The 27,158-nt window shown below is 40.9% G+C and overlaps 1 protein-coding gene across 4 annotated transcripts in view; it reads left to right on the top strand.

Annotated features, from left to right (window-relative positions):
* Positions 1-27,158, top strand: part of FER (FER tyrosine kinase) — a 290,188-nt gene that overhangs the window by 181,339 nt on the left and 81,691 nt on the right. For all 4 annotated transcript variants that reach the window (XM_029053950.2, XM_007672816.3, XM_029053952.2 and 1 more), the window contains 3 exons: positions 2,716-2,772; positions 9,426-9,541; positions 12,817-12,911. In XM_029053950.2, the coding sequence (XP_028909783.1) occupies positions 2,716-2,772; positions 9,426-9,541; positions 12,817-12,911 (268 nt within the window). The remainder of the gene's footprint in view (positions 1-2,715; positions 2,773-9,425; positions 9,542-12,816; positions 12,912-27,158) is intronic.

Below are 27,158 nucleotides of genomic sequence, written 5' to 3'. Positions count from 1 at the left end.
TGCATGTACACACACACACACACATATATTTTTTTTTTTAAAGTGCACCTGATTTAGATCTTAGGACAGATGACTTGGAGAGTTCTAAATTATTTGCAATCCAAATAGAAATGCTGTTGACTCAACCTGCAGCATCTTTTATTTATAAGTTATATAGCGGACATAAAATATGTATATAAGATGAAATTATAATGGTTTAGAATGGACAAAGTGTGAATTGTTTCTGAAATATTTACACAATCTTCAACCCTATTTCAATCAATATATTCATAACAAAAGAAACACTATTATTAAAATTTTCAGAATAAAATATTAAAACAAATATATAAATCAGTTATGTATAAGGAACCCTGCTTGGCATGGGGGTTTTTGTAGACTTTGAATATAAATTCATGTTTTGTCTGTAACGACATGAACATGGATGCATTATAGAAGGAAATGAAGCAGGATTTATACAGTCCCAAATAATCAAAAAGTTTTCCCAGGTCTTTGAAATGATTTTTCATTTTTGTCTGGGTGGGGTTTGGTAATGTTTATAAATGAGCTACAGAATACAAGATTGCCCAGATCACTCCAGAATAATATTTCCTTGTTAAAATTCTGAGACTATTCTTTATTTTTAATGATATTTTAAAAAAATGATATTTAAATTTGCCAGACATTCAACTAAGAGCTGGGGTAGATACAAGCTTTTTTTTTTTTAAAAAAAAAAGCTATTTTAGTGGTTACTATGAACTGAGCACTAGGGTAGATACAAGGTAGACACAGTCCCTGTCCCACATAGGGCTCACAGCTGAACTTTTTTTAGAAAAATAATCCAGGCAGCAGAGTGAAGTACTTACCGTGTGCAGAGCATTGTATTAAGCGCTTGAGAGAGGACAACAGAACAATGTAACAGACGCATTCCTTGCCTACAATGAGCTTAGAGTCTAGAGGGGGAGACAGACACTGACATAAATAAATTACAAATGTGTATGGAAGGGGTTGGGGTGAATAAAGGGAGTAAGCCACTTTGACGCAGAAGGGAGAGGGAGAAAGAGAAATGAGGGTTTAGTCAGGGAGAGTACTTAAACACTTAGAGATGATTCCTGCCCACACGAGCTTAAATACTAGAGGGGGAGATGGGCATTAAGATTTAAGGACGGAGAACTTGCACAGAGGAATCGATTCTAGTTTTTACCATGGAGTAGTGGATGGAGCACGGGCCTAGGAGTCAAAAGGTCATGGGTTCTAATCCCGGTTCTGCCACTTGTCTGCTGTGTGACCTTGGGCAAGTCGCTTCACTTCCCTGGGCTTCAGTTACTTCATCTGGAAAATGGGGATTGAGGTGTGAGCCCCAGTTGGGACAGGGACTTTGTCCAACCCAATTTGCTTGTATCCACCCCAGCACTTAATCCAGTGCTTGGCACCTAGTAAGCATTTAAGAAATATTATAAGTATTAGTATTATTATTACTAGGTCGACTCACACTCATCCATGTAGACCACTTGCCCTCTGAACCACGGAGTGGGTGCAGTATTTTGTGCAGTGCGTGTCAGGTCATTGTCCATGTCAGCCCAGCTTCTGGCTGAATCAGACTGTAAACACAAATGTAATATTGTTGTGGGCAGGGAATGGGACTGTTTATTGTTGTATTATATTCTCCCAAGTGCTTACTACAGTGCTGTGCACACAGTAAGCGCTGAATAAATACGGTGGAAGGAATCAGGACGAGAATCCGGGTCTCTGGATTCCCCGAGCAATGCTGTTGCCACTGGACCAACAGCAGAGATCACCCAAGACATATTTTTCTCCTCTCTAGAATCTGTCCAGCATCAGAATGAAAGTAGGCTTGATTTAAATCACATCTTAAAGCAGGATTGAATTTGAGTCAATAAATGACCAATGAACAAAATTAGCAGTGTAGCACAGAAAAGGTTTTAAAAAGAAGTCTAAATTATCAGTGAAAACACACAAGAAAGAGGCTTAAATATTGGCAGTGAATTCAAGATTTTTGCATGAATATCTAGCTACAAAATTAACTCTCAGTATTCAATTCATGAAATAATTGAACAGAAGCATTTTCTTGAAGAAAAAAATGGTCCCTAGTGCAATCACTAGCTTTGAAAGCATTTAATGCATATGATGGTTTATAATAGCATGTTTGCATCAGTGGTCTTCAGTATTGTACTGACACTATAATTGATGTTTGTTGTTTCATTATAGTACAGGATTTTATTTGAGAAGGATATGGAAGTATATGCTATAGCTTTGAGAAACGCTAGTATAAGTATTATTCATATATGCAAAAATGTGTTCTTTCTTATGTTAGGGGGCTAAATAAATCATTTTCTTGGATCAAGTTATAATAGGGCCTTTTTTGTGTCGCAGAATGAAGTTCCCTTACCTGCTTAATCAAGTTTTTTTTTAAAAAAAAACCCCCACAAATAATAGATGTAGTTTGAGCCGTACTGGGGTGTGGGGGGTGTGGGCGGGAAGCGTGCTGTGCTCCATTTCCATGTATAGCATCATCCTGGAGGATTAGTCTTTTCTCAGAAAATTTCTATAATGTAGATTTTAGTATCCTATTGTGAAGCAACGTTTCTTTCATCTATTGTATCTCGTCTTGGGGTTAAAATGTCTTAGCATGCTGTTGATCGAATAGTCTGAAATATTCTTCTAGATTTTTTCCCACTGACTCAGATACATTTTACAAGAAATGTTCCTTTGTTGTAGGACAAGAAGTGGGTTCTCAATCACGAAGATGTCACGTTGGGAGAATTACTGGGCAAGGTAAGTAATCATCTAAGCTAAATTTTACAAGTCCTTTTCCAGTTTGAAGTTTATATTGATGGTGGCATCCGTAACCTTCATTATTTTCTTCAGAGGTTTTTTTAGGTTTTAATGCACTGTGAGCCACATTTCATGTTAACATATACAAACATGGCACTCATAGTTAAATTGTTAATCTGGTCTGTTACTGCTCATTGGAATAATTGGGTGAAAGGAAATCTGGGAGGATTTAAAGTTCATTGATAAACGTTTTCATTAAGAAATACTGATAGGTTGAAAGAAAGAATGAGAAGCAATGATTCTAAGTACATGCTGAAAAAAATCACCTATGTTGTCACCTGAAATAATCCCTTTTTGTGTTTTCAACATTGTTTTCAGTCTACTTACTTTTCCAAACTTTGTTAGGTGAAAATATTATCTTTGAAGAATTAGTGAACCATACAATACACATGAGATGAAATGACTGACAAAATGCACTGCTCCTTGGGGCATAGTCACTGTCATCTCCAGAGCACCAAAGCACTAAATTTTTATCGAATGTGCCACTTTTACTAGCCATAGCATCCATTCACAACATCGCTAAAATCTACCCTTTCTTCTCCATCCAAACTGCTGCCACGTTAATCCAAGCATTTATCCTATCCTGCCTTGATTACTGCACCAGTCTCCTCTGTGACCTGTCTGCCTCCTATCTCTCCCCAACTCCAGGCCATTTTTCACTCTAATGCCTAGATCACAAAACCATTCAGGCCATGTTTCCCAACTCCTCAAGAGCCTCCAGTTGTTGCCCATCCCCCTATGGATCAAACAAACTCCTGCCGTTTGGCTTTAAAGCACTCAATCCCTTTGCCCTCTCCTGTTGTCCTACTGCATTCCTAATACAGCTCAGCCCACACACTTCACTCCTGTAAATACAACCCGACTCACTGTGCATCCATCTCATCTATCTCGCTGCCAATCTCTTGCCCACGTCCTGCCTCTGGCCTGGCACACCCTCCCTCTTCACGTCCAACAGACGATCACTTTCCCCACCTTCAAAGCCTCATTGCACGTGTCTTCCAGGAGCCTTCCCCTAACTAGAACCTCATTGCTTCTCCTCCCCTTGAACTTGGATCTGTCCCCTTTATTTGCCCCACCCTCAGCACTTATGTACGTCTGTAAGTTAAACATTTTCATGAATATCTGTCACCCCCTGTAGACTGTAAGCTCGTTGTACTGTCCCAGTCACTTAGGACTGTGATCTGCTCTTAGTAAGTGCTCAATAAATAAGATTGAATGATTGATGAACTTGTAGAATGGCAAGCTAGATAAAAATAGCATGTATGGTTGACTGCTGAAGTGGTCTAATCATTATATAGTAAGCACGCATTAATTGGCCCTAGATCAGAGAAGTTCAGAATCCTTTTCTGGAACCAAAACTACACTTGAAAATCTGCTCAAAAGAATGAATTAATACATTCTATCATCCAAGGCCATTTTCTTCAACAAGCATGTGTTTTTAGGAAATAAGATTTTTTCTATTGTAAGGAAAATTATTTTTCCTGAAAAGCAAACTGCCAGTTCAAGTGCTCTGTGATGTTGTGATGGTCCAGTAATAAAGGTTTCGGGACTGAGAATCAACCTGAAGGAATTGAGTTAAAACTACAGCTCCTCCAAGAGATCTTCCCTGACTAAGCCCTCGTTTCCCCATTCCCTCTCCCTTCTGTGTCATCTTTGCACTTGAATCTCTATCAGTCAATCAGTCAGTGGCACTTATTGAGCCCCTACTATGTGCAGAGCACTGTACTAAGCACTTGGGGGAGAGTACAATACAACAGAGTTAGTGGACATGCTCCCTGCCCATAACGAGTTTACAGTCTAGTCTGTACCTTATATGCACTTGACATCCATGCCACCCTCAGCCCCCCAGCACTTATGCACGTATCCATGATTAATTTTAACAACTCTCTCCCCCTCTAGACTGCAAGCTCTTGGTGGGCAGGGTATGCATCTACCAATTCTGTTGTACTCTCCCAAGTGCTTAGTACAGTGCCCTGTACAGAGTAAGCACTCAATAGAGAAGCAGCGTGACCTAGTAAAAAGAGCACGGACCTGGGAGTCAGAGGACTTGTGTTCTAATCCCAGCTCTGTTACCTGTTGTGTGACCTTGGGCAAGTCATTTCACTTCTCTGTGCACCTCAACTCCCTCATTTGCAGAATGGGGATTCATTACCTATTCTCCCTCTCATTTAGACTGTGAGCCCCATGTGGGGTCTGATTATCTGGTATCTACACCAGCACTTAGTACAGTGGTTGGCACATAGGTGTTTAACAAATACCAGAATTATGCCATTGATTGGTTGATTTGATCAAGGAGCCATTTCAATGAGTGCAGAGTAATATTAGCCCAAGAGAAAGGAAGCATAAAGATGTTCATTTCAATAAATTTAATCACCTTCTTCTTAAAAATTACTGGAGCCTCAAAAAGAAACATGGGATTGTTGACGTATCATCCATTCTACCCATCACTTTCCAAATAAGAGAATTAATTACTTTTTCACAGGGGTGAAAGAAATAGAATGGAAGAAAAATAATTGGCCAAATAGATCCCATAATCATTGATCATGGGAGCTTAGGTAAAAACCACCTATTAGTGTCCGTCTTCTCCCAATCTCATTGAAATGATATTCACTGACCATGACCAAAGGTAGAAGGATGGCTATTGCTCATGATTAATTACCTAAAAGTAATTGAATGCTTTTGAAAAATAATAAGCACTGGTATGTCCACTCAAATATGAGAAAGCAAATGATAGATACTGTCTAAAGCATTAACTGGAAAATCACACGAGGATACATTTTAAAATGCATTTGCACTCTAAATTTGTTTCCCATATCTGACATATGACTACATTTTGTCCTCACAATTATCATGTCATTAGTAGCTCTTTGATAAACAAGGGCAAGTATGAGATGGGAAAAGGTACCATTAGGAAGTCATTTAATCGAAAAGAAAAGTTCAGACAATTACATCTGTTAAATAGTTTAGCTAATTTTGAATATATCACTCATTAATTTTACATAGAGAGAAGCTCTGTGGCTTAGTTAAAGAGCACATGCCTGGCAGTCAGAGGATCTGGGTTATAATCCGGGCTCTGCCACTTACCTATCGTGTGACCTTGGGCAAGTCACTTCACTTCTGTACCTTACTTCCCTCATCTGCAAAATGGAAATTCAAAACCTGTTCTCCTTCCTAGTTCGACTGTGAACTCCATCTAGGACCTGATTATCTTGTATGTGCCCCAGCACTTAACCAATAGCACAATTATATAGGAACAATTTGGCATATAGACATTGTTTTGATGTAATGTGTGTTTAGTTTTTCAAGGTGCTAAACTTTAAGTTGAATGAACTCTGCTTGGCAGACTGGGAAAATTCCCAGAATAACACCCCCCTGAGTGGAGTTGGGGCTTCAAGGGATTGATGTTTTCCTTTATTAAATCCAGAAAGTGCAACCTTAGTGGGGGATCAGAGACATAGCTGGGGGGACAGATGCTTGGACTTTGTCCACCCCTTCTCACAGGAATTGATCGATTTAGTCTGTGACTGGGTGCCCCACGTGGGACAGGGACTTTGTCCAACCTGAGTGACCTGTGTCTACCCCAGCGCTTAGTACATTGCTTAACGCACAATAATAATTCATACAATACAGTGGAGTTAGTAGACACGATCCGTGCCCATATGCAGCGTACAGTCAAGGAGGGGAGACGGACATTAAAATAAATTACCAAGAGGGGAAATGTCAGTAAGGATATGTAGATAAATGCCGTGGGATTGAGGGTGGGGTGACTGCCAAGTATTTAAGGAGTGCACAGGTGATGCAAAATGGAGGGTAAGTAGATAAAATGAGGGCTTAGTCAGGGAAGGCCTCTTGGAGATAGGATTTTAGGACATCTTTGAATGGTCTGTCGGATATGAAGGGGAAGGGAGTTCCCAGCCAGGGGCAGCAGGAGATCAAGGGGCCAGCGGCAAAATGTATGAAATCAAGATTCAGTGAGTAGATTGGCATTATTGTTATTAGTAGTTATAGACTATGCCCTGGGGTAGATGCATGGTTATCAAATTGTACACAGTTCCTTTCCCACCTAGGAATTACAGTGTTTTTGATCCCCATTTTATGGATGTGGAAAGAGAGGCCCAGAAACTTTCCCAAACAGTCACAACAGGTGAGTGGTAGGGCTGGGACTAGAAGTCAATCAACAGCATTCATTCAGTACCTACTTTGTGCAGAGCACTGTTCTAAGCTTTTGGGAAGTATAATAGACATGACCTCTTTCCATCAGCCCACTTATTCAGTCTGTCATTGAATCGTGTTGGTTCTACCTTCACAGCATGGCTAAAAGCTTCCCTTTCCTCTCGATCCAAACTGCTAATACGCTGATCCAAGCACTTATCCTATCCTGCCTTGACTACTGCATCAGCCTCCTCACTGACCTCTCTGCTTCCTGTCTCTCCCCACACCAGTTCATACTTCACTCTCTGTTCTCCCTTCTGTGTTGTATGTACACTTGGATTTGTGTCCTTTGGGCTTTTGGTAATTGTCCCCCCCCTCAGCCCCACAGCACTTAGGAACATAGCTATAAATTAAATTACTTATATTAATAACTAGACTGTAAGCTCATTGTGGGCAGGGAAGATGTCAACCAACTCTGTTGTACTCTCCCAAGCACTTAGTGAGTGCTTACTATGTGCAGAGCATTGTACTAAGTTACATTGATGATTATGATGATACGATAGACCACCACTCTCCCCATGGTCAAAGCCTTATTAAAAGCATATCTCCTCCAAGAGGCCTTCTCTGCCTAAGCCCTTATTTCCCCTTCTCTTCCCTTCTGTATCAAACTTGCATTTGGATCTGTACCCTTAAGTGCCTGAAATTCACCCCACCCTCAGCCCCGCAGGACTTATGTGCATATCCATAATTTATTTTAACATCTGTCTCCTCTAGATTGTAAGCTCCTTGTGGGCAGGGAGGGAATGTGTCTACCAAGTCTGTTGTACTCTCCCAAGTGTTTAGTACAGTGCTCTGCACACCGTAAGCACTCAGTGTAATCGACTGATTGTTCTCTGTCCTAATGGGACTTACAGTATAGAGCCTGAATACCCTAATTCCCTCCCCATCCAGTTTTCCTTCCACACTGCCAAATGGATTAGTATCTCAAGGATGTCAGGGCCAAATTAAATTTATGTTTTTCTATAGGTTTTGTTGGCAGGAGGGCACATTTATATTCCACAGAAAGTCAAATAAATACTTGTATCATGGTATTTTTCTAGGTATATGTAAGGGAAAAATAAAAATTAGGAGAATCCCTCTTGATTACCACTTGATTCATTACTTTTCTCATCTTTGGTCTACAGGCAGCTTTATATTATCAGTGGTAATGCAGGACAGGGGGAGCTGAATAATTGGAATGTACTGATTGCTCCCAAGTGATTTCAACCATTAGTACTAATCTTTTCTGCCAGATTGTTTTACCAGAGCTGCTAAAAAGTAGCAAAATTGATCCAGCTACAAATTACTATTTTCCCTCATCATTGGAAAAAAATATATCTTTTTTGACAACCTCTTGCAGAGGTTAAGCAGAGTGACTTACTTGCAAAAACTGGCATTTTCAGGTCCCAAGAGGAGCAGTGTGGTCTAGTGGAAAGAGTGTGGACTTTGGATTCAGAGCACATGGGTTCTAATCCCTGCTCTGCCACATGCCTGCTATGTGACCTTGGGCAGGTCATGTACTTTCTCTGTACCTCAATTTCCTCATCTCTAAAATGGGGATTCAGTTCCTGTTTTCCCTCAGTCTTAGACTGTGAGCCCCAAGTGGGACCGGGACTGTGTCTGACCTGAGTACTTTTTGTCTATGCCAGCGCTTAGTACATTCCTTGACACAGAGTAAATGCCTAACAAAATACCACAGTTATCATTACAGTGGAGTAAAATGAGGGTAAATTTTTGAGAGCATCATAGAAATGGAGGGACTGCATCCTCACGTGGTTAAGCATTCTCAATCAGTCATATTTATTGAGTGCTTACTGTGTGCAGAGTACTGTACTAAGCACTTGGGAGAGTACAGTATAAGAGTTGGTAGACACGTTCCCTGCCCACAACGAGCTTACAATCTAGGGGATGAGCTAACAGTTTAGAGGCAGTTCTGCCTCTAGGCAGCTTCTAACAGCTATTTTTCTCAATCTGAATTTTTTTTTCCTGGGTTCTAGTAGCCAGTTCCAGGGTTCCAGAACTCCCAGAGGCAAGTTTTCCTTTCAAACTAAATTCTCCTCCGTGTTTTCTTTATTGTGTTTCTTTGTGGACATAGAGACCTTTAATTCTAACAGGCAAAATGTTGTTAATCCTAGCAGAATTGGAGTTGGGAGGATGCAAGAACCAGAACGCATTGAAATTTTCATGTGGATTATCGTAGAGTCTTGTAATGATATTCCTTAAAATGAAATAAAGTGGAGCAATAATGAAGTAGGTTGTTTAAACTCATTTTAAATTCAGATTTAATGGGAGGTTTTTTAATAGCAAGACTTACCAAACTGTTCATCATATTCTCTCCTCACATTTCTTAGGCTTTTAATTAGTTTGCTCAAAACAATGAATGTATCGATTTGCATTTTCAGGGTAACTTTGGCGAAGTGTATAAGGGAACATTAAAGGATAAAACTCCTGTTGCCGTAAAAACTTGTAAAGAAGATCTTCCTCAGGAACTGAAAATAAAATTTTTATCAGAGGCCAGGTGAGTTCTCTAATGTGAACCAAAATTTGTATCTCTTATGGCGTCAATTGGCTGCTTTTAATATAAGAAATGTGTTTGACTTTTTGATTACTGTTCCAAGCACTTAATATGACACCCTAGGTACTCAGTAAATGTTGTTGAATGATTGCTTCTCAGTGTGGGGAAGTGAAGTAATCACTTTTCTTTGACCTTAGAGTGCCAGGGTCTGGAAGGTCATGTCAAGAACCATCCAAATTCTGGAAGCATAAGCCATATGTAGATCGATTTGCCCATTACACTTGAATAAATGAGCTTCTAAAGCAACAGTAAATATGGATTTTTCCAAGCGCATTTTCAATACAGTATTGTCTTTTCTTCCTTCCTCCACTTATATGTTATCTTTTCCTCCTCTTCTCTTTGCCACATTTATTCCAACAGGGTTAAGACTTAAGATGTAATTCCCTTTTCTCAACATTTTTAATCTCCCTTTTCCAGTTGTATTTCCGCTTCTTCCACTTCTTTTGATTGTGCCTTTTATCTCAGACTTCTCGGATCTTTCCCTTCCCTCATAGACTATCTACATAGATGCTTTCTTTCTGCTGCTAGGAAAAATTGCATGCCCTGCCATTAAGTCCCCAGTGGTGCAGGCAATTGCAACTATTCAACCAGTAACTCAATTGAAAGTTTCAGTTAAAAAAAAAAAAGTAAAATGCTTCAGACACAAAATCATAGATTTTTGCTACTTTATCAAAAATATGACTGCAGCCAGGCTCTTGGAATACCAGTTTTTTCCTCTTTTTAATTTTCTTCTCCTAGTTAAACTGCAGCAAAACCTCATGTATCCAGCTTTGCTTATCCAGTTTATGCATTTTATTTGGATTTGGATGGTTTTTTTTTTCAAGCTTTCCCCATGGAGCTCAGTTAAATAAACCTGGGTCAAAGGCTGTGACAAGGCAGATTTGATTGCCATCAAATGGAAAATGATCAAGTGTTTGATTCAAGGGACAGAATCCTTTGGAGGGATGGAATGCAGGATAAGAGATCACCGGCAGAACAGGAATATTGGCTGTAGTTGGCAAAGCCTTAATGAAGCTCCATATTTAGCCATCCTGATGCAGAATAAAGTTTTGGTTTACCAATAATTTTCACTTGTCTGGATTATGCCCATTCCTAATCAGTCTGTATTCAATATGGGATTGAATTGCATTTCATATCAGATGGTATAAAAACATTAAATTGAAAAATGATTTAATTTTTATGACAATATTAAATGTTATTTTTAATGGCTTTTTTAAAGAGCTCATTATGTTCAGTCAGTCATTCAATCGTATTTATTGCACACTTGCTGTGTGCAGAGCACTGTACTAAATGCTTGGCCAAGAACTCTCCTAAATCCTGGGGTAGGTACGAGTTAATCAGGTTGGACAGAGACCCTCTCCCACATGAGCTCACAGTCTAAGTAGGAGGGAGAACAGGTTTTTGAATCCCCATTTTGCAGATGAGGGAACTGACGCACAGAAAAATGAAGTGACTTGCCCAAGGTCATACTGCAGGCAAGTGGTCGAGCTGGGATTAGGAACCCAGGTCCTCTGACTCTCAGGTCCATGTTCTTTCCACTAGGTCATTCTGCTTGTCATGTGCTTAATTTATTTGTTTAATACTGTAACACTAAATACATCTAAATAATATAGCCAAGTATACATTTGGGTGTCCCTTTGTTTTCACATCCATTCATTCATTCACAAGCGCTTAGTAGAGTGCTCTGAACACAATAAGCGCTCAATAAATATGAGTGAGGAAAGGAAGCTTTAAAGTTGTTAGCAAAGTGCTTAAATAAAATAATTTTTCTTCTGTGATTTGACATTGTGGCACTGTTAGCATAGTTTGAATTGCTCCCTCAGAAATATGATCATAAAGTTTTAAATTAAAAATGGAAAATAGCTTTATGCAATCTGCCAATAAACAGCAACAGCATACATTTTGAGAAAAGGCTCTAATTCCATGTATATTCATGCTAGCTAATATTCATGGAATTTCTGGATTTAAGAAACAGGCTTTAACCCAAAAGCTTATTCCTCTTGAATTCAAGCAGCCTAAATGTTTTGCTTCTCTTTTTAAAAGACAATGGGTGCCCACAGTCTGTAGAAATCTGTCTTTCTATGCATTGACAAATAATGATATAGTCTCATGCCAGAATCAGCTGATGGGCATGTTTGTTACTATCCAAATTAAGGGTCTCCCTTTTTGGGGCGGGGGGAGGTGAGAAGAATGATTTCCATACATTTTAAAATGCTGGTGAATATATTAAATTAAGAGAATGTTAATAATTGTGGTTTTTGTTAACCATTTACTGTGTGCCAAGCACTGGGATAGATACAAGATAATCAGGTCCCACATGAAGCTCACAATCTAGGAGGGAGAACAGGTACTGAATCTCCATTTTGCAGGTGAGGGAACTGAGACACACAACTGAAGTGACTTGCCCAAGGTCACACAGCAGGCAAGTGGCAGAGCTGGGATTAGAACCCAGATCCTCTGGCTCCCAGGCCCATGCTCTTTCCACTAGGCCACGCTGCTTTGCTAAAGCAGCATGGCCTGAAATCTGAGGGTAGGAAGAGGCAGTGAACGATCAAGTATTTCCATCCATCTGTATGTACTATTCTGGACAGATCTCCCATATTTTCAAAGAAAGAAAGATTCCGTAGTATTTCCTCAAAACCTCTTCTAGCACATAACAGCCCTTACTGTCAGGAAGTTATTTCTGACAGTCACCCTAAATCTCAGTTGTAATACTTGCAGTCCATCTCTTCATCTTCCGTCCTCAGTTCAGATGGAAACCAACTGCTCACCAGTTCCTGGAAAATAAACCTGAAAGTACTGAAGGAGCATTAGTATAATCATTTGTGATACTGGTAAACACTTATGCGCCAAGCACTGTACTGAGTACTAAGGGGTAGATAAGGGATAATCAAATCAGACACAGTGCCTGTGAGAGAGGAAAAGTATTTAATACAAGTATTTGCACTTGGATCTGCACCCTTTATTCACCCCATATGAGCCTCACTACTCTTCTGTACATATCCAAAATTTATATCAATGTCTGTCTCCCCATCTAGACTGTAGTCAACATTAAGGCTTATTGTTTGTTAGTGTGGTTTATTGTCCTAAGAGGTCTGTCTGTTAAAACCAAAGGTTTAGTTTAAAAGTGAAGCTTACTTTTAGAGTATAACCACTATTTGAAGTGATGGTTTTTGAATTTCCTTCATAATTAATGTAAATTTTAATTTCCTCTACAGAATACTCAAACAATATGACCACCCCAATATTGTCAAGCTTATAGGCGTTTGCACACAAAGGCAGCCAATTTACATCATTATGGAACTTATTCCAGGTAACTTTTACAATTATGGTTTATGTAAGGTTGAATGATTTTCATGGATTTTATTTGCTGCCTGGTGATCTTTTCCCTCCCACTTCTCCTTCCCCACTTTTCCAGGAACTTGTTTATCGATTATGGGATTCAAGGAGCCAGGAATTTTTCCACTAGGCTACCAAGCCTTTATAATGTATTAGGAAATGCTAGCAGACGGGGGTTTAATCGTGTTGTTCAATTTCAACATCGAATAAGCTGCTTCTAACTTAATTGATAATGCTCATGTTACCGAAGCTTAAATAATAATGATGGTATTTGTTAAGCACTTACTGTGTGCAAAGCACTGTTCTATTGATGTACGAGGGGAATCTGCTTTACATTTTTAGTGGGCACTGTGATGTATAGGTGAGGCTGAAAAGATGTTACCAGGGGTTCCTGTGTGTGTAACAACAAGCAATAGTACCTTCAATACCCTAACTCACCCAACAATGTCTTGATTCTTCAATCACTCCCTTTGGCTCCCTGGAATCTAACACTTCAGTCCCCTTGCCAGGGAGCACTGACCCATCTTCTCCCCTCTTAATCCATCTTAATTGTTTTGGACTCTCAGAGACAAGCCATAGCGCTTCTGTCAGAATAATAGTAGTTATAATTGTGATATTTGTAAAGCGCTTCCTACGTGCCAAGCACCATATTAAGCGCTGGGGTAGATTTAAGATACTCAGGTCCCACGTGGGATTCATGGTCTAAGTAGGAGGGAGAACAGGTATTGAATCCCCTTTTTATTCATTCAGTCATATTTATTAAGTGCTTACTGTGTGCAGAGCACTGTACTAAGTGCTCATGAGGAAACTGAGACACAGGAAAGTGAAATGACTTGCCCAAGGTCACAGAGCAGGTAAGTGATGGAGCCAGGGTTAGAACCCGGGTCTTCTGACACCCGGGCCTGTGCTCTTTGCAGTAGGCCACACTAACCATCCCCCTTGGATTGAGGGAGAAGTGGGCTTTCCCCAAATCCAGAAGTTATTTTACAGGAAAAGCAAAAACCAGATTCCCAGATGAAGACTGTATAGAGGAATTGACCTCACCCCCTTCTTCTGTTGCATTCCACTGGCGAAACTCTGTTGGAATGAACAAGATATCCTGCTTGCCACAGGACCACAATGGCAAGGACCCAATCTTAGTCTCAGAAAACCTCACTGTTCACCAGAGCCTTTCCTAAGTAAGTGTTCTTGGGCTCCCGAGGAAGGAGAAATATCCATGGTCTACTTGTTTGAGGAGTTTCAAGGTAGTTATTTCTCTGACTTGAAGTAATTCCAGTAACCCACCTGTCTCGCCAGCAGTGGTTTTTTAGGTTTTAATCAGAAACTTCTCCGCAGTGGTATCCAGAAGGACAGGAAATTTAGGTAGCCGAACCTCCCTTTCAGAAATCATCTTCCCTTCACTGGACGGTCAGCTTGAGAAAGGAAGAATTCCCAGTGAAAAGTCCCTTGAACGTGTTGTCAGAATTTGAGTCATCTGCTTGCAGGGCTCCAATTCCCAGCTCCGGGTGGGTGACTCCCAAATCTACCTAGCTAGCACCGAACTGTCTCTTCGGCAGGCTCGCAACTCCTCCCGCTTCCAGCCTGTCGCTACATGGATGTCCCGCTGACACCTCAAGCTCAATATGTTCAAAATTGAATGCCTCAATTTTCTTTCCTAAATTATTTCCTCACCTAACTTTATCATCACAATTAACACCACCATCTTCTCTGTCTCTCAAGCCCATAAGCTTGACATTATCCTTGACTGCTTCTGTTCTCTCAACCCCCATATTCAGTCTGTTGCCAAATCCTGCCGGTTCTTCTTCCACAGCCCTTCCAGAATCCACCTCCTCTAGACTGTAAGGTCTTTGTAGGCAAGGAACCTGTCTGTTCTGCTGCACTTTACTCTCCCAAGTGCGCAGTACGGTGCTCTACCTAAAGTAAGCAACAGCACAGTGGATAGATCACGGGCTTGGGAGTCAGAAGGTCATGAGTTATAATCCTCGCTCTGCCACTTGTCTGCTGTGTGACCTTGTACAAGTCACTTCACTTCTCTGTGCCTCAGTGACCTCAGTTGTAAAATGGGGATTGAGACTGTGAGTCCCATGTGGGACAGGGACTGTGTCCAACCCAATTTTCTTGTCTCTATCCCGGTGCTTAGTACACTACATGGCACATAGTTTGTGCTTAACAAATACCGTAATTATTATTATTGCCATAGTTATCATTCATACCATTGATGATAATGGTCTAAATGGGCTATCAGGCTGGTCTAGGCATCGGTCATATTTCTGCTTTTCTACTACATATTCCTCTCTGCTGACCGCCTGCCTCCAGCCTCTCCCTTCTCTGTACTTACTTCACTCTTGCCTGGATCAAGTTTATAACAGGTCTTTTTGCTCGTCTCCCCACTCAGAAACTTCAAATAGTTACCCATTTTGTTCCGTTCATTAAGCGGAAACTACTGACCACTGCCTTTACAGCACTCTTATCAGCTCTCTCCCTCCTAAATTATCTGTTCTTTTCCCAGTGAATCCCAGCTCAGACTCCTCATTCCTCTCATGTTCTCCTTGGTCACTGAATCTCCTTCTCATCTCTCCCACTGCTTGACCTCCTGCTGATGGCTTACTGGCACTGTGGTAGCACTGGGGAAGGCACAAACATGATGGATCAGACTTAGTCCATGTCTCACAAACTAGGTGGGGATTAATGGGTAATAAGGGATTGCAGCAACAAGAAATAGGAAGGTCAATCAACTGAGAAGACTAAGCATAGACAAATAAGAATGGATCTTCCAGGTGTGAGTCCTCAAGTTGTCCACTGTGCAGTCTGTAGTGATGAACCATCCCAACCTCCCCAGAGTTCTAAAAAAGAAGCAGCTTGGTGTAGTGGAAAGAGCGTGGACCTGGGAGTCAGAGGTCCTGGGTTCGAATTCTGACTCAGCCACTGGACTGCTGTGAACCTTAACTTTTATGTACCCGGGTTTCATCGGTAAAATGGGGATTCCGAAACCTGTTCTCTCTCCTGCTTCGATTGTGACCCTCATGGGGAACAGGGACTGGGTCCGACCTGATGATCTTGTAGATACTTCAGCACTTAGTACAGTGTTTGGCATGTATAAATGCTTAACAAATGTCTTTATTACTATAATTATTAATGATGATAATAATAGTCGTCAAGGTAGTCTTCAGGCATACGATACTGTAAGAAGCTGGCCTGGATGGTGCCTCAGTCCAAGGCGGGCTCTGAGGTTTGTGTTTCATGGTATTTGCTTAACATATAATTTCAAATTATTATGATCGTTAATAATAATGTTGGTATTTGTTAAGCGCTTACTATGTGCCGAGCACTGTTCTAAGCGCTGGGGTAGACATAGGGGAATTAGGTTGTCCCACGTGGGGCTCACAGTCTTAATCCCCATTTTACAGATGAGGGAACTGAGGCACAGAGAAGTTAAGTGACTTGCCCACAGTCACACAGCCGACAAGTGGCAGAGCTGGGATTCGAACTCATGAGCCCTGACTCCAAAGCCCATGCTCTTTCCACTGAGCCACGCTGCTTCTCTATTCCACAGATACACAGTTGAGGGCTTTCCTAATGATAAAGTTTGCTGATCTCTTGTTGCCCTAGCTACCTGACCACTTTTCTGTGGGCATCACAATTAATAATAATATTAATGTTGGTATTTGTTAAGCGCTTACTATGTGCCGAGCACTGTTCTAAGCGCTGGGGTAGACATAGGGGAATCAGGTTGTCCCACGTGGGGCTCACAGTCTTAATCCCCATTTTACAGATGAGGGGACTGAGGCACAGAGAAGTTAAGTGACTTGCCCACAGTCACACAGCCAACAAGTGGCAGAGCTGGGATTCGAACTCATGAGCCCTGACTCCAAAGCCCGTGCTCTTTCCACTGAGCCACGCCGCTTCTCCAATTACTTCCCCCATCATCCCATTTCCTTACTTGATGGCTCAGTTTTTGCCTGATAGCCTATCTAAAGGAAAGAAAAAGGTTTCCCCTACCCCAGGTTCCTTCTCTTCCTCCATTTTGTCCATCTCTGGCTAAAGCCTGGATCAGTCACTTTCTAGTCAGAGCCTTCATTAATTTCCTTTGCAGCTGTCATTCACTGGCCTCTAAGTAGCAATTTCAGATCGCCTGCTGCCTCCAAGACAGCTCTACATAGACGGCACACTGGCACCTCAGTATCAACATGTCCAAATCTGAACCAATTCCCTCCAGAATCCTCTCCTCCCGTCTTGCCCATTGCTGTTGACAACACCTCTCTCTCAGGCCTGCAACCTTTCTGTCGTCCTTGACTCCTCTGTCCTTTTCAACCCCCATATTCAGTCAGTCACTGAAGCCTCTTTCCTCCAAACAGGGCATTATGAAAAGATTTAGTACAGAATTCCTGGACAAGCAAAATTGCCTGCAAGCGTAACCTTAGAACCTTTTGCAAAACACCTACACTTTGTAATGACAGTGAAATGCCACATCACCACAAAATATTCTGCGTGTCACTTCACGGAACAATACTTTCACCTTTCTGAAGTAAAACAGTAATTTACTTCAATTACTGCACAAACTAACAGATTCAAAGTTGTCAAATTGTCTGAAGATAAATAAGCACCACCTTACCTGAAAGATCAAAACAAAAATTTTAATAATGCAAAAATATTGTTGCAGTTGTTTCCAATCCTTTTTATTAGCAAAATTCTTCTGCAAGTTTTCAGTTTGCAGTAATTTTAAAAGCTGCAGAGTAGATCATTTTGAGGATTTTATATAGCAATACTTGTGCTTGAATGTACAATTGAATATGCTTGAATGCTACCGGCATCCGAGATGCTAAGCATACTTTGCATGCTCTGTCATCAAAAACGTCCTGCGAGTTGCGAAGAATGCATTGTTTTGTTTCAGCCCGAAGAAACTGAGGCAGAGGTAGATTTGCTAACTAATCCCCAGATCATACATAGAGTTAGTGCTAGGTCTGGGAAGAGAATCAAAAAATTTTGGCTCTAAAGTCTTGCTCTAACCACTTGCATCATTGGTTTCATAAAGTAAGCACTAAAAAAGCCATAAATATATTTGTGCATCTATATCTATAATTTATATTAATGTCTGTCTCCTCCCCCTAGAGGGTAAGCTCATTATGAGCAGGGAATGTCACTGTTTATTGTTGTATTATACTCTCCCAAGCGCTTAGTACAGTGCTCTTCACACAGTAAGTGCTCAATAATTGCGATTGAATGAAGGAATGAATAGAAGGGGACCCAGAACTGAGCTTAATTTAGAGGGTGGGAGGCAGAGGAGAAGCCTGCAAAAGACACTGAGAAGGAGCAGCCAGAGGGATAGGAGGAGAACTGTGGTGTTTAAGTACTTGCTATGTACTAAGCACTGGGGTAGATACATGGTAATCACTTGATGCTCCCAGTCTAAGTAGGAGGGAGAACAGGTATTGACAACATCAGTGAAGTAAAGGGTAGAGAGTGTTCCCAGGAGAAAGGGTCAGTCCACATTGTCAAAGGCAGCCGAGAGAGGTCTAGGAGGATTAGGATGGAGTTAGAGGCCGTTGGATTTGGCGAGGAGGTCATCGATCACCTTAGAGTGGATGGTTTCTGTGGAGTGGTGGAGGCAGAAGCCAGATTGCAGGGGGTCAAGGAGAGAATTGGAGCAGAGGAAGTGGAGGTGATAACTGGAGAGAGCCTGGAGTCAAGGGAGGGTGTTTTTTTAAGGTTGGGAATGCATTAGCATGTTTGATAGCAGTAGAGGAGGAACCGTTGGAAAGTGAGAGGTTGAAGATGGCAGTCAGGGAGGGAAGAAGGAAGGGGGCAAGTATTTTGATCAAGTGTGAAGGATGTGGTGGAGGGGTAGATTTGGAGAGGAGGCAGGAGATCCCTTGGGAAAGATTGGGGAGTCCAAGAGGGGGCAGGAGAATGGCAGGAACTGGAGGGGAGCAGGGGAGATTTTCAGGACTTCACACCCGATAGTGTCAATTTTATGAAGTATGAATGAAGTATGTGGCGAGGTCATTAGGGGCAAGAGATGGGGGTGGGGCGGGGTGGGGGGAACGGCGGGTGTGAAGGGACTTAAAAGCATGAAGCAGCTGGCAAAGACAGTGGACATAGAAGTCAGTAAGGATGGAGAAGTGTTGTTGACCTCCAGTCGGTCTTTCCTATCTCCAGCAATCTGTTTCCCAAATTATATTTCTCAAACACCTTGTGCCACTTGAACTCACAACTCTCTTAATTTCTCCTATCTTTCTGTAATTAGCCTTTTACTTTCCTATTTCCCCTATCCGTAATGCATTTTAAGGTCTGTATCCCCCATAGACTGAAAGCTTGTTGTGGGAAAGGAATGTGTTTGTTATACCGTACTCTCCCAAACACTTAACAGAGTGCTCTGCACACAGTAAGCTCTCAACTCAGACTGACTGACTCTAAACTCCCTTTAGGTAGGAATCCTTTCCCAAATGCTTAGTCTGGTGCTCTGCACACAGTCAATAAATACTGCCAATTGATCACGAATCAATTGTGGCTATCTCCCCTACTAGATTACAGACTCCTTGAGGACAGGGATTATATCTGCTAATTGTTATACCCTCCCAAACACTTAATCCAGTGTTCGGCACCCAGTAGGTGTTCAAATACTATTGATTGAGCCGCTATCAGAATCTAATGTAACCTTGGAGGATTTTCTAAGGAAAGATAAAATGCTCAAGTTGAAACTGCTCAGAGGTAATGGAGAAACTAGTTCTTGATCTTTCACTTCGGTATCTTCCCATTTGAAATTCTCTAACTCTTAGAGATCAATCGATCCATGGTGCTTATGGAGCGCTTATTATGTGCAGAGCATACTGTATTAAGCCCTTGGAAAAGTACAGTACAACAGTGTTAGCAGACATGTCCCCTGCCCACAGCAAGTTTACCATCTAAGTCTAGATAGGTGATGAATTTCAAAGTAAATTACCTCAGTTTTATTTCTGTGATATGGCAAATAGTTTACAGCAACCAGAGAACCAGATAGTACTTGCATTAACTTGAAGATAAAAACAGGACAGGAAAGGGATTTAAAAATGAAAAGTTTAAGTTGAAAGAGCTAATTATTGTTAATCAGTGAAAGGAAGAGCCTACATGATTGTGCAGCTAATTTTCTTTTCATAATGAATGCTTTCACAAGGGGCCCTAGTTTTCCCACTGCAAAATAATGGATTAATAAACTGTCTAAATAAATACTGTCTTAGTTATCTCTGCTCCGAGAAATTTGGCAACATTAACTGGTTTTTATTTTTTGAAATTCTTAGTGATGTTTTTTCTTTTCCGCATTTTAATTCCATATTTTCCAAATAAGAAAGAAGCTACAATTTCTTGCTAAACCTAAGGATTAAAAATGCCCATATGCTGCAGCGACTTGGAAAGATGAAAAATGTGACCCAACTCTTTCAACATATTCTTTCAATATAATATTTGATTTGAAACTCTTTTTAGGGTGGATGTACAATCAGCTGAAATAAGTACTGAAAACATTAAATTTTCTTGAGTGCCAAAAGAGAGGGATTCTATATATCATTGCAACCTCATTCTTTCTTGCAAAATGTAGAAGCCATACCTTTGCTTTATAAGCTGAAAACATATGGACTCATTTTTGACTGATGAAATTGATCTTCTACTTGCTAAAAATACCCTTAAAATGATGTGCCAAGTGAATTAACATTGGGAATCTTTGGCAGGTTTTTTTCCTCTCATTTTTTCTTCAACTTTATGCTTATATCAGTTATTTCCACCTGGTTTAGATACTCTTTTCTCTGGCCCAGGCCTTTCAAGGGGAATGAACTTTTTTGGATGTTATTGTGGAGTAGTCAGGCTTGTTGATTATTTTTCAATATGGAAAAATGTAAAGAATTATGATTATAGAAAGGCTTCTATATATTTTGAACAATTCTTGCCTTCATTTGCTTTTCTCTGGGAGGATTGGCAGTAGATTTTCATAGATTCCATGCCTTTAAATAGGCACCAGTTTCAAAGCATGGAATTTGAATTTCGGAAAGTAAAGTATCATGCACAGCTTTTGACTGCAGTTGAAAATCCAATAAATTCACTCAAGGGAAAAAATGGGTTTAAAAGAAAAAAAGACTAAATTCTTCTATGTCAAAATTATAAATAACAGCATAGTATTTGCGAATGTCTGAGTCTGTAAGAAAAGGTAAATATGCTTTATATCAGCAAGCAAAAACAGATGATAGAAACAGCACCTTTAATAAGCCCACCCTGCATGATCAGAGACTAAATTTGTTAAATATGTTCAGGTCAGCAGCTATTTCTAGGCATACTGTTTTTTGTCTTCTAATATATCACAGTCTGTTTGCTTTAATTTCTAGAGAAATCTCAGCAGTTTTTCAGTCTTTTGATAAAGACTTCCTAGACAATTTAGTTCATAAAGTGATATTCACTACCAGGAAATGGTGCCATGCCTGTATTATCTATCATTGCTACCATAAATTAAAGGGCAAAATTTTCCTGTACTTGCTGGGTTCAATTCCAATATTAGTCAGTTTAAGGAATGAGGTTTTAGAGACCCGTTTTTGATGTTGGTCACATTTTAAAATATATTTTCCATCAAATGGTCTCCATATAGCCAATTTTTGGTGGAAATGTATAATGTGAATAATCATTGAGATAATGCACATCATTTCTGAAGAATCTATTAGAAAATCTTAACATTATTATTTCACTGTGTGGAATGTTGATTCATTCTTCAGAATGACAAAACATGCATTGGGATGAAAATCAACTCATTCTCATTTGGGGAATTTATTTTACCATGTTTTCACAAGACACATCTATTTTGATATTGATAAGTTTTCTGCCTGCAGCTTTCTAAGATTTTAAAGCTTTCCTCTTCTTAAAAATTACGTTGTACTATGCTTTTTTCCATCACTATTCACAGATAAGGGATTAACACTATATGCACAATACACGGAGTTAATATTGCTGTATGTTACCCTATTTTTTTTAAAAAAAGGCTTATCTTTAAAGAAACTCAAAGGACTTCTTGAATTGGGCCTGATTTTTATGATGAAAATCAAATGAGTTATTCACCCTGTGGATGGCTACAGTTCCTGGTTTGTTTTTTCACATCCTTCAGAAGCTGACCTCTTCCTGGAGGTCTGAAAGAGTTAAACTAATAATATTGATATTGATTATGCTATTTATTAAGTGCTTACTACTTGCCAAGCACTGTCCTGGGGTTGTTGGGTTAGATACGATATAAGCAGGTGGGAGATAGTCACAGTTCTACATGGGAATCTTAGTCTAAGGGAGAGGGAAATCAGGTAGTGAATATGTTGGTGACTTCCAGTCAGTGGATTTTCTGAGTCATGCGTTGTGTTCTTGCAGAATCTTGTGTGAAGGAGCCTTTCAATACGTCAATCAGAGGTACTTGCTGAGTATCACTGTGTGCAGAGCACTGAACTAAGCACTTGGGAGTGTACAGTAGAGTTGTTAGACACATTCACTGCCCACAGGGAGCTTACACTCTAGAAGAGGAGCTTAGATTGTAGTATCCAGTATTGGAGGATGTGTGCATGGGGCAACCATTTCTTTTGACATCACACTAGACTGTAAACTCGTTGGGGACAGGGAATGTATCTGTTTATTGTTATACTGTACTCTCCCAAGTGCTTAGTACAGTGCTTTGCAAGCAGTAAGCACTCAATAAATACATCCCGGTTCCGCCGCTTCTCTGCTGTGTGACCTTGGGCAAGTCACTTAACTTCTCTGTGCCTCAGTTACCTCATCTGTAAAATGGGGATTGAGACAGTGAACCCCACTTGGGCCAACCTGATTACCTTGTGTTTACCCCAGTGCTTAGCAAATACCATCATCACTATCATTATTCAAATTGAATGAATGAATGAATCTAGACAGCCGTGGTCAGAAAAACATTCCTTAATTCTGTCAGTACGTTCTAGCCAAAGCGCTTAGTGAAAAGTCAAGTCGTGGAAGAGCGGACTCTTCTACAAAAATGACCACATTCTGTTCTTTATTTGTTACTGTGAACTCATTGCAGAAGTTATACTACCTGTGGGATAAAGTAGAATGAATTATGAAATGCATATTTTGGAATTACCTGAGACTTGTCAAATTCCCATAGCATTGAAAAATCTGAGTGGAAAGCTTCCAACCTGTCATCTCTCGTCAGCACTGTCAGTGCTTCAGTAGTCACACAAATTGGCCCCAGATTAGTTACTCAAAATATTATGTAACCTTTTGCCCTCAAATACTTGCAGCAATCTCTCTTTCCACCCAATATGGCAGTGTCAAATGAAGAAATGCCTTAGGAAATCGCACTGTGACAGTCCGATGATACTGATTCTCTTTTGACATTTTTCAGATGAAGTAAAAACATCCTAAGGTTTCAGGAGACTTGCAAGTCGCACTGGCAGAGCAGTACCTTTATTTTTACCAAGTGGCTCTCGAATTTACTAAATATATTATTGACAGTGAGCCATTAAGTAAGAGGCGATGATTCTGGGGCAGATTTGAACCTGAAGAGACATTAGTTGATAACTTGGAGCAGGGATAGTTTGAAATGCAATCGATCCAAATGAAATAGCACATCTCCACCTTTTAGAAATTAACAGGCAGTGGAAAGTGAAATTAAGGTTGGAGGAAGTGGGACATTTTCATTACGGCATTGGCACTTGGAAACATGCAATGGATTTAAGACATGGTCCGTGTTCTCAGAGTGCAATCTAGAGGAGAAAGCAAGTAACTTTCAGGATAGGGATCCCATGAGTGGTTTCTTCTCCACTGCTTTCTTGTCTCCCCTATCCTAAAAAAAAAATTCTCCTTTGATGACACAGTTCCCTCAGGTTTTCACCCCTTCTCCCTCCTACCGTTCCTCTCTAAACTCCTTGAGCGAGTTGTTTACTCCCGCTGCCTCTACTTCCTCTCCAGACCCCCTACAGTCTGGCTTCTGTCTTGTCCACTCCACTGAAACTTCCCACCAACACCTCAAACCTAACATGTCCAAAACAGCAGTCCTTGTCTTCCCATCCAAACCCTGGCCTCCCCCTGACTTTCCCAATACTGTGTGCACACCGCCATCCTCCCTGTCTCATAAGCTACTCATCTTTCTCATTCCAGCCATATAGTCAATCTGATTACCAAATCCTACCAAGTCCATTTTCACAACGTTTTTAGCATGTGCCCTTTCCTCTCTAGTCAAACTGCTAACATTCTGACCCAAGCATTTATCATATCCTGCCTTGCCTACTGCATCAGCCTCCTCTCTGACCTCCGTGCCTCCTGTGTCTCCTCTCTCCAGTCTACACCTGACTGTGCTGCCTGGATTATTTTTCTAGAAATATATTTAGTCCACATGCCCTCACTCAGAAACCCCTAGTGATCACCCGTCCATCTCTGCCTCAAACAGAAACTCCTTACGATCAGCTTCAGGTTGTTCAATCAGCTCTCCCCCTCCTACCTTTCCTCTCTGATCTCCTACTGTCAATCAATTAATGGAATTTATTGAGTGCTTACTATGTGCAGAGCACTGTACTGAGTTCTTGGGAGAGTACTATACAACAAAATTAGCAGACTATTACTCAATCTGCACACTACTCTCCCCTAACTCCAACCTACTCTTTATAACCTCGATCTCATCTACCTCACCACCAACCCCTTGCCCACATCCTTCCTCAGGCCTGTAGTTTTTTAGTTGGTATTTGTTAAGCGCTTACTATGTGCCGAGCACTGTTCTAAGCACTGGGGTAGACACAAGGGAATCAGGTTGTCCCACGTGGGGCTCACAGATTTTACAGATGAGGGAACTGAGGCACCGAGAAGTTAAGTGACTTGCCCAAAGTCACACAGCTGGCAAGTGGCAGAGCCGGGGTTCGAACCCATGACCTCTCACTCCAAAGCCCGTGCTCTTTCCAGTGAGCCACGCTGCTTCTCAATGTCCTCCCCCATTGTATTTAACAGACCACAACTCTCTCCACCTTCACATTTCTCCTAATATATCCCCTCCAAGAGGTCTTCCCTGATTAAGCCCTCAAACGGCAGGGACTGTATCTGTTGCCGACTTGTTCATTCCAAGCGCTTAGTACAGTGCTGTGCACATAGTAAGCGCTCAATAAATACTATTGAATTTTGCCTACTTGTCCCTCCCCCCAGTTACCTAGGCACTTGGATCTGTACTCTTAAACACTCAATATTCACTCTACCCTCAGCTTGATAGGATTGGATTGAATGAATAAATTTACTTACCTATACTTACATTCTGCTATTTCCCCTATCTGAACTTTATTTTAATGTCTTTCACCCCAGCTAGATGGTAAGCTGTCTGCAGGCAGGGATCTTGTCTGTCAGTGGTATTTATTGAGCATTTACTGTGTGCGGAGTACTGTACTAAGCACTTGGGAGAATACAATACTACAGAGTTGGTAGATATGTTCCCTGCCCACACAAGCTTACAGTCTAGAAGGGGAGACAGACAATAGTAAATAATTTATAATATATAATTTACTGATAGCTACATAAGTGCTTGTGGGACTGAAGTGAGAAGGATGCTATAAATGTCCAAAGAACACAGATCCATTTTGTTCAGTTTCACTGGATGTCATTAGCCAGCATTGTCCTATCCATAGGGCAGTTTGAAGGAATTACTGGGAGCCCTGCCCCTCCTGAGGAATGATTCTCCTGATATGTGTCCCCAGCTGCTGTTGCAGGAGGGTGGCATTGGGGTTATCAGGAGTAAATGAAGGGTTTTCATCATTTGGTATGGGTTTGGGGAGTCACTGAGAGAAGGAATTGCTGAGCAGAAGAGAAATCTGAATTAAAGCAAGAAAGAATGAATTTGTAGTGGCCAGTGTTGGGCCAGGGTCTGTGTTTTCACCGGCTTTGTTCAGACACACGGGTGCATGAATGGAAGAAGTGAACCATAGGGATGATCCAAGGCTAAGGGTTGGTAGTGTGGGTACATGAAGCACAGAGGGGTGAGGGGCAAAGAAGTTATTTTGTGGCAAGGACAGAGTTGAGGGATGAGAGGGTTGGTAGAAAATCTGGATAGGCTGTGCTCGCCTGGGACACGAGAAGTAAGTCCAGAAGTCTTGGTAGAGGTTGAGGGCAGAAATAGTAGTGATTGTGGTATATTTTAAATACTTACTATGTGCCAAACACTGTATTAACCTCTGGGAGCAGACATGAGATAATCAGGCCAGACAGTTCCTGAACTACATGGGGCTCACAATCTAAATAGGAGGGAGAACAGGTATTTAAACCCCATTTCACATATCAGGAAACTGAAGCACAGAGAAGTGAAGTGACTTGAACAAAGTCACACAGCAGTGTGACAGAGCCAGGATTAGAAGCCAGGTCCCCTGACTCCCAGGCTCGGGCTCTTTCCACTAGGTGAATTCAAAGGTGGGGGTATGTAGATTAGGTTGCTGGTTAAGTGGTTCATTCATTCAGTCACATTTATTGAGTGCTTATCGTGTGCAGAGCAATGTACTAAGCACTTGAGAGAGTGTAATACAACAATAAACAGACTCATTCCCTGCCCACAATGAGCTGACAGTCTGGGGCGGGGCGGGGGGGTGACAGACATCAATATAAATAAATAAATTACAGTGGTTATGACTAGTGATAGTGGTAGGTCCAAGTTGGTGAGGCTAGAAAACTAGAGATGAATGCATCTATTTACAAAAGTAATACTTATTAAATTATTATTAGTAGTACAGTATTTAAGTGCTTACTGCATGTCAAACACTGTTCTAAGTACTGGGGTAGATTCCCCTTAATCAGATCGAACATAGCCCCTATCCCACATGGGGTTCACAATGTAAATAGGAGGGAGAACAAGTATTGAATTCCCATTTTACAGTTGAGGAAACTCTTGCCCAGAGAAGGTAAGTGAGTTGCTCAAAGACACACGGCAGGTAAGTGGAAAACTGGTTCTAGCCCAGTGCCTCTAATTTCCAGACCTAAACTCGTTGTGCTCAGGGAAAGTGTCTGTTTATTGTTATATTGTACTCTCCCAAGCATTTAGTACAGTGCTTTGCACACAGAAAGCGCTCAATAAATACAAATGAATGAATGAATGTTTTTTCCACTAGGCCATGCTGCTTCAAGTATTGTAAAGCAGTCTTCAAACAGTGAACTGGGTTGAGCTAGGCCCCCTGGAGTTTGAACATTTTTCGAAGTGTGCTAATCAGGGTACCATTCAAGAAGATTTAATGCATTTCCA

Source organism: Ornithorhynchus anatinus, chromosome X3 (assembly GCF_004115215.2).
Source record: "Ornithorhynchus anatinus isolate Pmale09 chromosome X3, mOrnAna1.pri.v4, whole genome shotgun sequence".
NCBI classification, from domain to species: domain Eukaryota; kingdom Metazoa; phylum Chordata; class Mammalia; order Monotremata; family Ornithorhynchidae; genus Ornithorhynchus; species Ornithorhynchus anatinus.
The sequence above is the reverse complement of the archived record's forward strand: the minus strand, read 5'-3'. Positions and strand labels throughout refer to the sequence as shown.